Here is a 12,286-nt window from a genome sequence, read left to right as displayed (position 1 = left end):
GCGCGCGCATACTACGCGTCTGGTTAAGTATGGTATTGGGGGAGTTGAACTTGAGTGGTTCGAATCCTATCTATCTAATAGGCAACAATGTGTATTCTTGCAAGGAACTAAGAGTAATTTTCTAACTGTGAAATCAGGAATTCCACAAGGATCAATACTGGGGTCATTAATTTTCTGCCTCTATATGTGAATGATATTTGTAACCTGCAACTCCATTCTAAGACAAAGATTTCCTTATATGCAGATGACACGGCACTATTTCATCATGGAAAGGATTATAAAGTTTGTGAATACAATCTCCAAAAAGATTTTACCCGTATCTTGAAATGGCTAAAATACAATGGACTGTTTTTAAATGCAAATAAAACCAAAACAATACTATTTGGTCCAAAAGAAAAATTCAAAATAATAAAATTTGTATTCGTTACAGTGACAATGTACTCGACTCAGTCGAAAGTATGAAATATCTAGGTGTAACACTAGACAAAAGTTTAACATGGTCGTTACATGCAGTGGCGTAGATAGGTTCGTACACCTGGGGGGGGGATGACTGGGCTGCCAACGCTAGTGAGGGAGCGAAGCGACCGAGCGGGGGGAGGGTGTGGGAGGGGGGTGTCCCCCCTCCCACGGTAGGGAGCTTTTGCAATTTTGAACTTGAAATCGTGCAATCTGATGCATACTTAATGAGGTAAAATAACACACACAAGCGTGCACGCACACGCACACACACACACATACTCACACACACACACCACCACACACACACACACACACGCACCCACACGCACGCGCACACACACACACACATACTACGCCTTGAATGGACAGACATACATCGACAAGATCTACACACAGTGGCATACGAATACAGAATGGACTGACACATAGTATTGCATATTGAACCACACGTATTTATTTATCTCTGTGAATTTTGCTGTTACACCTCTTCAGAAAAAAAACCAATGTCAACTGTGTACACGCAGGTATAGTCTTTGTTGTCTTGATAGGGGTATGTGGTTATGAATGAAAACAGCCTCTATGGCCATTTGTGAATAGAACACATAAACAACAAACAAATAACGATTAAACTTTGAACAATATGTCTGTTCATTATAAAGCATAATGAATACGTACATACTATGCTTTTTTTTTACCTCAAAGAAACAGGCAAAGTATCCATAGATGGATATTGGCTGGCGGCTCATTAACATACAGATACAAAAAACATAAACAGTATCACTATGATCCATGGAGTAACAATACTGCTTTGTAAGTTTGTGAAGAAATCGGAACCATAACGGCATTGCATCGTTTCAAATTAGGGCATTATTCTATTTGATCTCAGTCTTATAATAGTAATAGTAATAATAATAATAATAATAATAATAATAATAATAATAATATTAATAATAATAATAATAATAATAATAATAATAATAATAATAATAATACAAATAAAAAATAATACTAATACAAATAATAATGCTAATACTAATAGGTTCCTTTTATCTCGCATTTCAAGACAGGGTAAATTCACACTGCGCTTTACATGAAACAAACTTCTTTAAACATTTCAAACTTATGTCTTCATGCATCAATCAACATACTTTAAATGAATACAAAACAAAGTGCATCTTAAATAAAACAAAAATAAATAAATAGTTAACAATACAGAAAAGATGTAGCTGCTGCAAGCTTAACAACAAACTAATGTATACCAGTCAGTCCTGATATCAGTATTAGTGTAACAATAGTCATATAGTGGGAGCATGAAGTTGAACAATTCATGATTATACATAATTATATATGTTTGTTTGAATAGTACTTGTTATAAAGATAGTAGTATGGTACTCTCTGTCACGAATTATTATGTATACTGTTGTATCACATTCATTTTCTATTCTGTTTTAGAATTGGCTTTCACCGTTTGAATGCGGCTAACACTAAACACAATTACAATAATGATGAGGATTATTATTATCATCATCATAATTATTATTATTATTAATATTATAATTGTTATCATTATTATTATTACTATTATTATCATCATTATGACTTATTAAGTAAGCAAATATCATTCCCCAAAACCTGGGGGGGGGGATGATTGTACATGCCATCCCCCCACCTTGTGAGGTGGGGGGATGCATCCCCCTCATCCCCCCGTTGTCTACGCCCCTGGTTACATGTAAAAGAAGTTGTTAGTATCGGGTACGATTGCCTGCATTAGACGTATACGCAATTATATTTCTCGTAAGAATCTTATTACATTATACTACTCTTTTATCCTACCGCATTTAAACTACTGTAATTCTGTATGGGGAAATACTTCGAAACAAAATCTAACAAAGTTGCAAAAATTACAAAATAGATATGCACGATTAGTTCTTCGTGCCGAATATTTTACACCCCAAAATGTTTTAATGAGTAAATTGAAATGGCGGTCATTAGAGGAAAGAATTAAATATCAGAAATGCATCTTGATTTTTAAAATCATAAACGACCTATCACCACCATATCTTAATCCATGTATAAGTAAAAGACCGATATTTTATTCTACTCGTTATGCTTTAAACAGTCCATTATTCATTCCAAAATGTAAAACAAATTTTAAAACGAAAACCTTAGCGGTTTCAGGAGCTAAAATATACAATAAATTACCCTATCATATTAAAAATTGTAAGTCGCTGCAAAGTTTTAAAAAGAATGTCAAAACCTTTCAGTTTCCCTTGTAAACATATTTTCACGTTAATTTGACCTTTATTTATTACATTTCATTCATCTAGTTTTCTCAATTTGATAGTTGTATTTTTTCCCCTTATAATTTATTGTTAATGCGTGTTTTTCGTTACCTATGTTTAATTATTGTATATACCATGTATATTTTACCTCTGTATGTATGTTTTGAATTCATGTTATTATTGTACATGTTTTTATGTGAATACAGGGCTCTCTGGGAGAGCAGGCTCAGAAATGAACTTGAATGAGACCACCCTGTTAAAATAAACTATAATAAATAAATAAAATAAAAAGGATGCTTCGTAAAGTCACTTAGTTTATGGTAATTAATGCACGAATAATAATACTTACTATCAGGCGCGTACGCAGGATTTTTTGAAGGGGGGGGGGGTTAACATTTTTACATCGGGCCGAAAATTTCGCATCGACTCAGCCAGGAGGGGGGGGGGGGGAGTAAGAGGACACTTTTTTTTTTTTTTTTTGGTCTCGAAATTTAAAAATTTGACATTTTGCTCCCATGGGGGGGGGGGGGGAGGTCGCCTTTTTTAGGTCAGCCATGGGAATAATTTTTTTTTTTTTTTTTTTTTAATTAAAAAAAAGGGGGGGGGGTTATACATATAAAAATACCTTAGCCCCCCCCCCAAACACCCCCCCCCTCCCCTGCGTACGCGCCTGCTTACTATACTCCTAATAATAATGAGTATAATAATAATTACCTCCCAAAATGCTCGAGAGACTATTTTATGAAATAATAGGCCTCTCCTTGTAATTTTTCACATGCGAATAATGTATATTTTAGGCAATCTTTATATTATGACATTTCTCGAAAAACTAGACCTCATGTTTTCTATTTTGTTTTTCCTATCCCTTACTTTTCAACTATCTTTAAACTCTTTTATCTATATTTTCTATATATTTAATCTTATATCTTTCCGTTTGTATAAAACTTGATTTATCACTAAAATAAATACTCGTCATATCTTAATAAGTAACATAAGTATTATCATCTATAGATCTTTAGGAGAAATTGCTCTTAGTCGCTTGAAATTTGGGGCGCGTTTAATGATGAGAGGAAAGGGGGGGACACTTATCAGAACAGAAAAGGAGCATGTGTCGAAGTTCATAGAGCAATTATTAGAGGCACTCACCAAGGATGAAAAAAGTCAGTAATAGGCAATAGGCATTTGTCGACGGAAAGGGGGCCCCATCAGATTTTGATAGTGGCATTTATAGGAGATGAAAGGGGGCATTTATGAAAAGGGGATAGGCCCCTTATTAGAAAGGAAAAGGGGCACGTTTCATTGTTAAAAGGGAAATTATCAGAGGTGAAAAGAGGCACTTATTGCACCTGAAAAGGGTCAATGACCCGATATGAAAAGGGGCACTTATAATAAAGGAGAATGTGCATTAGTTTAAAGTAAATGGGGACCGATCAGATTTTAAAGGGGCATTTATCGGAGGTTAAGGGGGCACTAATCTGAAACGAAAAGAAGTAACTTCCTGAAAAGATCATTTACCAGAGAAGGGGCACTTATGAGAAGGGGAAGGGGCTCTTTTTTAATGAGGCACTTATCATTAGGAAATGGAGAACTTATTTGAAAGGAAAATGGACACTTATTGCAAAGGGGAAAGGGAACTTTTCGAAGGAAAAGAGGCACGTGTCTATATAAAAGGGACACGTAATATCAGAGTTTAAAAGGGGAAGAGGCACTTTTACAAATTAATAGGGGCACTTGTCAAAGTAAAAGGGGCGCTATTCCTATGTGAAAAGGGGCACTTCTTACAAAGTTAAAGGCGCACTTTTCGGGTGCTTGAAAAGGTGGGGGCACTGTACCCCCTGCCCCCCCCCCCGGAGGGCCGCCTGTGATCATAGGTACAGTAGTGCAAGTGAAGCTACCAGTGATTAAACAGCATTGCGTCCCTAAATCATACTGGTACAGGAAATAACATAAAAATATATATGACATCCGGGCCTCTTACAAGGTTTAGATCCTGTAAATGCCGGCACAGGAGAGGTTAATTTAGACGTCATTAGCAGCTCGCGAAGGAGCGGTCTTTTCGGAATGGCTATTAGGGGGGTTTTAACTTGTTAAGAGACCACTCTTAAACCAAGAAAATTTTTGATATGCCTACTCTTTAAGTGGATTTACCATATTCAGAAACTGAATATTGGCAGGTAATTGGATCTTAATGAAAAGGATGGAAATCGTGGTTGTACACGAGTGTTGTTAATTAATGTATTCTCCCCATCTCTCTCTTCCATAAAGAAAATATGAATATAATATTGGGCTTTGATTACTAGAGACAAATTTAACATTTTATCAGTATCAAACAGGGAGAAATAAATCGGGAGGTAATTGATCAAAACGAATATGTAAGATACCAATTAAATGTTCATTCGTGATGACTGCGAATGCAGGTATGTTAAAATGTGAAATATTTTATTATGGAGCGATGATAATTCAAATCTTTGACATTGATTCATTCGTTCAATCTTCCATGAATGTGGTGACTTGTCGGTTACGAACGACAGGCTTCGATATCTACTCAATCTATCAAACATTACGAAATCTAGCTGTAGTAAATACACAGACAAGAAAGTTAAACAAATAGAGATGCAAAGAATGATATAATTGACGATGAATAAAAGTTTGAATAAAATATAAACGAAACACGTGCTCCGAGGTCATATTATTGCAATTTCGAGACAGTTTTATCCACCAGCGTGTTGTTGAAGGCTATATGTTCAAATCGAAATGTGTGTGTGGATCTGTGCATAAGGGGAAGGGAACCATACATCTTTTGTCTTGTTTTTTCCGTTTAAAAATTAGTAATTTCTGTTACGAGTTTAGGTTCTTTTCTTTTCTTAACGACTGCATGAATGCTTGATGTATTTTTCTCACAATAACAGAAGTATACTTTGTCTATTTTAAAGAAAATGGAATAAGAAATCATTGTGAAAGTGGGATCTACTGTGATTTCATACATGTATCAAAAGCTATTACTTTTTATTTATATTGTATTAAGCCCCACTGCATTATTTGTTGGTACTTGCGCCCTCTATACAGTGCGTCCCCAAAAAGAACTACATACTTTTGAAATGGCTGCCGAATAAGGAATATATGATTCTGGGGGAACAGTCGTATATGCATAAAAAGCTCATAAACTCAATTTTCATATGACACCAAAAAGTCCGAAAATAATTCATGCTTGGGTGAGCACTGCTCACTTTTGTAAAGGGTATTGAAATTAGGTTGCGCAGAAATTAGCCTTCCCGCTGATTTTTGAGAGGTAAATCCTTTGGAGCTTACAAAATTGAGGGTGATATGATACATTCATGATTTGCTGAGTGAATTTCATGGTTTATTAAACCAAACTTTTATGCATAAGGGAACAGGAATTGCATTTTTTTATTGTAGCGTTGTAACTTTCCCTGGTATTCAGTGGTGTGTTCATGATAGTCAGCTAGGATGGGGTGATGGTACATGTTGTAATTTCCATGTTACAAAGTGTTGTTTTATTCATCTGTGACTTTGAATAAAAACCTTTACCCCACATTTCAGTTACCATTTACCTGAAGAATAAGTAGCCGACATCTTGGACATTCCTCTTTTTTTTTCAACAATCCGTATTTGAATATTCAATTTAAATAATCCCTACCTGGGTATTAATTAAATCAATGAAGGATACAAGTAATATATGAGGGTAGTTTAAATTGTGTCAAAGGGACATAGACATTATTGAAGGCCCGCCAAAACAAAGGAATAACTGGGCCCGCCAGCACAATGAACTACTTGATAGTTTTGATTTTAAACATAATACAAGTGGTCTTAATTTTCCTGTGAAGTGGATTATGAATACACTTGGCCTTTCTTCGGTGAAGGATTATGAAGATATAAACTTGGCTTATAAGTGCATCTCAAACTGGGCATCCTGTTAGGGTATGAATATGAAGGTACTCTTTAATTAACTGGGTGTTGGGACAATACAACAAGACAGCTAGTACAATAAATCTAACGAATGTGTTCGACAAGAGATTAATGAAGATTTCTTGGCATGATGTACTGCCTCTTAGCATGACATGGGCGCAGCCATTTTTTGAAAAATGTGACGTACCAGCCAGCCAGAGTTGTACAAGTATCATGCACCAATCTTTAATTCAATTTTAATTCAATAATTAACCTTTTTTTCAATGAGGGAAAATCATAGCCAACAAGGTAAATATTACATTTGGTGAAAAATATATAATAGGGTAACAATAATTGTTAATCAGTTATTTAAAAGTACTAAAATGTAGCGGTTGAAAAATCTATTTCAGTTATACGAACCCTTCACCCCAGAACAACACCAACCTATTTACGCAATTTGCGTTCTGGCAATAGACCATTTTCGTAATGTAACCAAATTTAATGCGTAAGTCTTTGTAAAGTGCCTCAATACAAATTATTTCATTCACCTGATAAGAATAATAGTATTTCAATAGTCAGAATGCAAACTGCAAATATTAAGTGTTGCTAGGTAGGTCAAGCCATCATGTTTGTCCAACCTGGCAACAACTAATGTATGCAGTTCGGATTCTGTCTATGTTATTACCAAAGAAGAAAAAAGCCAGTCAATCACTCAGTAGTGTCCGACGGTGAAGTAGCAAGTAAACAGGTTTCCTTGCATAATTTGAATATTAGGACACTACTAACATTTAAATTTCGCAGATAGGATATTACATGACATATTGATAATTCAAGCAAAGTTCTAATGAATTTGAGGTTGGCTGCAAAAGGGACATAGTATCTTTAACAATAGAAAACGATGTACATAAATATGGACAATTATTTATAATATGCATGTGCCCCTCAATTTCATATTGCCTACAATTAACATAAATTAAAATGTCTCATAATGAATAATATTTCCCGTCAGCCCCCCCCCCCCCATCCGCTAGCTCCCGATCCACAGTCTCCAGACATCCGTTTAATTGCAATTCAATAGCAGCTATTGAAGTGCAACTAAACGGATAGCTGGGGGGGGCGGGGGCCGGGGGGGGGGGGCATGTGACCCCTGTGCCCCTGGATCCGCCCCTGTATGCATTCCGCGTTTAAAACCCATGAAAATCAAGTTTATCAATACATTTTGCTATTGTAAATCTGAACTTATTTTCTGTCAATTTGATAGTAGTAATTCTCCTATGTATCACTGTATTTTACTGATCTTTTCAATCTGTTAAAATCACGCAAATATTAAATTTTACAATCTATTGCAACTATTTTAATAGCCTGCTCTGGTTACAAACAAACACGAGTCTACACGACCCGTTACAAATAAATGAATCATCTGAGAGGAAATATTATTGCATAGGTTAACATGTAGGCTATATATAGACCCTATTTTATATTTTTAAATATAAACTTAAATGAACGAATTTAACATTTATATCTTGTGATGTTTGATTTTACTTTATTGTATTGTAATGTTGTTTCTCAAATTGTAAAAAGTCATACAATTCAGCCTTTGGGCTGCGAGATTATATAAAACATAATACCTGGGACTATACTGTCTGGTGTGTGTTTTCCATACAGACTAGATCAGTGCATGGCTTGTCTGTGATATTACCATAGAGATATATACTACTGACACCTTATATCTCTATGGATATTACCAAGCTACAAAAATTATGACGAATTGAGCGCCAATGTGAATTGCCAATTTACAACATAAATGGTTTTTTTAACGTTGAAAAGAAACTGCCTAAACTCATATATTCATAATCAAGTTTTGTAAAAAAAAAAATTTTTAAATACAAATTTTAATTTGTGTTTGTTTTATTACTTTATATAAATTTATGGTGCTAAATCATTAATTCATTTTCTCCATATTTTAAAACGGCAACGGAAAAGTGCAAAATATGAGTACCGTACCTTTAGGGTGACGCAATATTTACCGGTACGTGATCGTGAGCGCAGCTAACGTGTTTACGTTTCTGATCGCATTAATTAAATCACGTCGCTATCATCGGAGCTGCTATCGTCCGCAAAATATGATTTGCATTTGATCATTAGACTCAACAACAAGTGACACTGGCGCATCTATTTCTGCAGGAAACCCGAATACTACCCGGCACTTTTTAAAATCAGTCGGTGAAACTATATGAGTGTGGTAGCTAGTTTGTGTTTGCATCTAATACTGCCACGTTGTCGTTCATTCTCTGCGGTTTTATGCCGGTATCGCCGGCGTAGTGACGTGTCAGTGTGTGCCTCTAATAATAGCCGCCGTACCGGTATACGCGTAGCAGAGCACCAGCGCAGCCTAACGAAGCATCGAACCACGTGGGCAGGGTCGGGCAGCTGATAGCCCTCCGATCGCTCGCTGCACCATGTACGTAACTATACCGCCCATTTGTTTTTGCTTCAGTTACTCAAATCTAATAGTACTCTTGATTTCTATGGAGGCTTCGAGTTTATTTACCATGAACAGAATCTAGACGAGGCATATATGCCATTTAGTTTGGCATGGCAATGTCTGGGGCTCTGGGCGGCCTGGCCGCGGCCCTGCCCCTGGCCTTAGCCTAGATCTAGTTAAACTTAAAAGTTAAACTAAAGTTAAAGTACAAGTTCACACTCCACTCCAAAAAAAAAACAAACTTATTTTCATTAGAAGCAGAAGAAACAGACAAACCATTGCTTTCCTGGATCTGGAGTGAATCATGTGTAGTAAACTCTATCACTTTATCATCGTCAATACTCTAGACTATTCAAAATTGTTTTATTAAATGAACTTTTAATTTGTCTTTAAATTATTTATAGGCCTAGGTCTACCCCAAACAATTTGCTGTAGATCTCCCCTAAAACCAGATTTGGTGTCTAGACCCTGGCCCTACCCTAGTTACTCCATAGAAATGTAAGTTGGCACAGAGTCCTGCCTAGCTACTACACTGTACATGTAGCATTTGTTTGCGCAGCAGCCATCTCAGAAAATATTGAATTTTGAATAACAAAATATGCATGGAACCCCATCCTCAATTAATTTAGAAAAATCAGGACGATAAATGAGGAATCGATCAAAGCATTCTACAAATACAGGTACCAGTAGGGGCGCTGGTCCGAGAATGAGGATCGTCCTCATAAACAAGGATCGTCCTCATAAACGAAGACAAAATGTGTCCTCAAAAATAAGGGTCGTCTGCATTTTCGAGGACGTTTTTTTTCATCGGTGCTCTGGGGGTTGCATGTTACAGAACGGCCCGCTGGCGATGCCAAAAATGGGTTGTCCGTCTTCCCAAGGATTTATTGCTCATAATGTGAAGGCCTCTGTACAAAGTCAATGTAAATTGCATCAAGAAAATCATTGCAGAATCCGTTTTTTGCATCGCCAATGCGCCGATCAAAAATATTAAACGTCTGCAAAAATGCAGACGGTCCTTATTTTTGAGGACGCATCGGTCAGTGTTAAAGAAGACGATCCTCGTTTATGAAGACGATCCTTATTCTCAGACCAGCGCCCCTAGCCCCTACTGGGTACAAGGAAATCCACTGTCGAACTGAAATGTAAACTTGATAAAGTTTATCACCGTCAATATTTGATGAAGATACAGTTTGTGATCCTTCAGTGCAACCTGCTTGTTGTGGAAATGCGTAGCTTGATTAATATTGTCTCTTCTGTTCTCAACAGTATCTCTACGGGAGAGAAGTGCATTGAACCTTGTCTAAAGTCTGTCCCACAACCAGTTCCTGGCCTAAGCGCACCTGATTCTGAAGATCTCTGTGTTCCTCTCTGAGACGCCTGGAAGACTTTAATCAACCATGTACAGTGAAGTGAATGCAACGGGTACCCCGATGCCAGGTATGAATAGAGTCAAGATTAATTTATTCAGATACTTTAAAAACACAGCAAACATTGAGCAAAATACCCTGGTAGGAATGGTTAAAGAAAGAAAGGCAAAATACTTAGGCCATGGTCGTCCTTTATTTTAAAGTTTCATATAAATCCCATTTCATATTCTTTCAAAGCTATTCTATAATCATTTTAAAAAGACTTGTCTTTGCATGTTTACCCACATGTACAGGTATATATGGTGTTTGAGATTTTTCAAAGGCCAAAAGCATTCATATTTCTGTCAATTTATTTGAGGTCTCCTTAGCTTTTCAAGTTAAAGTTATGGTAGTCTATGGATGCGTTTATTGACCAACTTTTTGCCTAGATTCAGGTTTCTCAAACGTCTTTCAGGCAATTTTTTAAGGTGATAAACGCAAAGCCTTTTTCAAACGTCTTTAGATATGGGCATATTGTAACGCCAAAAAGGGTGTGTTTTGAATGTGACATACAGCCAGAATCACGTTTCTGAGAGATGATAAACATAAAGCTGTTTTGAACCCCACATACAAATCAGACCTTCCAAGGCTAATTTTCGGTTCAGGGAAATAGAGCGCGCCATGTGCTGTGTCATGTGGTTGTACAAGCATGTACATGTATGTACCGGTATGCTTGCTCTAGTTGACCTCCAAGAAACTGTCTGCTTCCCGGGTCAAACGGCGCAAGGCAGCTGCGCAGAGACAAGGCCTTTATTTTTAATCGTGAAGACTGAAGAGATGATAAACGTAAAAATCCCGCAAATCACGTTCGTACAGTGGGGTTCGATATGTACATAGTGGCAAGACAAGATAAACACACCCTTTGTCTTCTAATTTGATATGTATCCCACTTCACAGCCATTCAAAGAGATCCTAGTGGGAGGATAATCATTTTTGATAGACTTGTCTTTGTGTGTAAACCTATGGCAGTTGAGATTGTTTTGATGGTCAAAAGCAATCCTATTGCTGGGCAGTCTACTCCACTTCTTGAGCATCTCTAAATGTCTGTCGGATCTGGGAATTTGGGAAATAATCCCAAAGTTACAAATCGCGTCTTCATCAGCTCGAGATTCGACCTCGAAACTTGAAACTCGACCTTGAGAAATTAGCTCGAGATATTTTACTAAGCGTTGGCGCATAGTGCGAGTCTTTGGGCTGGTGAAGACGCACCGGACAAATATCTACCTCAAGATATCTTGGGAAGATAATCCCTACCAAATATTCCGCTAATTGCAACTTTGGGCTGATGAAGACGCAAACTAACTGGATAGTTTGCGATCGGATTGTTGAAATTGCTGGATATTTGGCAATCTTGAGCTAGTGAAAACAGGCCTTTCTAGGGGTAGGATAAACATTTTTAATAGACTTGTCTTTGTGTGTAAACCTAGATGGCAGTTGAGATTGTTTTGATGGTCAAAAGCACTCCTATGGCTGCAAATTTATACAGGCAGTCTACTCCACTTTTTGAGCATCTCTTATGTTTGTCTGTGTCTTCTAATTTGATATGTATCCCCCTGATCCCACTTAACAGCCTTTCAAAGAGATTCTAGTGGTAAGATAATCATTGTTTATAATAGACTTGTCTTTGTGTGTAAACCTATGCCAGTTGAGATCGTTTTGATGGTCAAAAGCACTCCTATTGCTGCAAATTTATAAGGCAGTCTACTCCACTTTTTGATCATCTCTTATGTTTGTCTGTGTCTTCT

General features: G+C 36.8%; 1 protein-coding gene across 1 annotated transcript in view; it reads left to right on the top strand.

Annotated features, from left to right (window-relative positions):
- Positions 1 to 8,672: 8,672 nt before the first annotated feature.
- The window catches only part of LOC763759 (zinc transporter ZIP14), a 27,444-nt gene continuing 23,830 nt past the window's right edge, over positions 8,673 to 12,286 (top strand). The window contains exons 1-2 of the mRNA XM_030992877.1: positions 8,673 to 9,108; positions 10,402 to 10,572. Coding sequence (XP_030848737.1) covers positions 10,533 to 10,572 — 40 coding nt within the window. The 5' untranslated portion in view covers positions 8,673 to 9,108; positions 10,402 to 10,532. The remainder of the gene's footprint in view (positions 9,109 to 10,401; positions 10,573 to 12,286) is intronic.

The sequence above is a fragment of the Strongylocentrotus purpuratus genome, unplaced genomic scaffold (assembly GCF_000002235.5).
Source record: "Strongylocentrotus purpuratus isolate Spur 01 unplaced genomic scaffold, Spur_5.0 spur5_scaffold_20, whole genome shotgun sequence".
NCBI lineage: Eukaryota > Metazoa > Echinodermata > Echinoidea > Camarodonta > Strongylocentrotidae > Strongylocentrotus > Strongylocentrotus purpuratus.
Note: the sequence above shows the minus strand (reverse complement) of the source record. Positions and strands in the feature narration are given on the sequence as shown.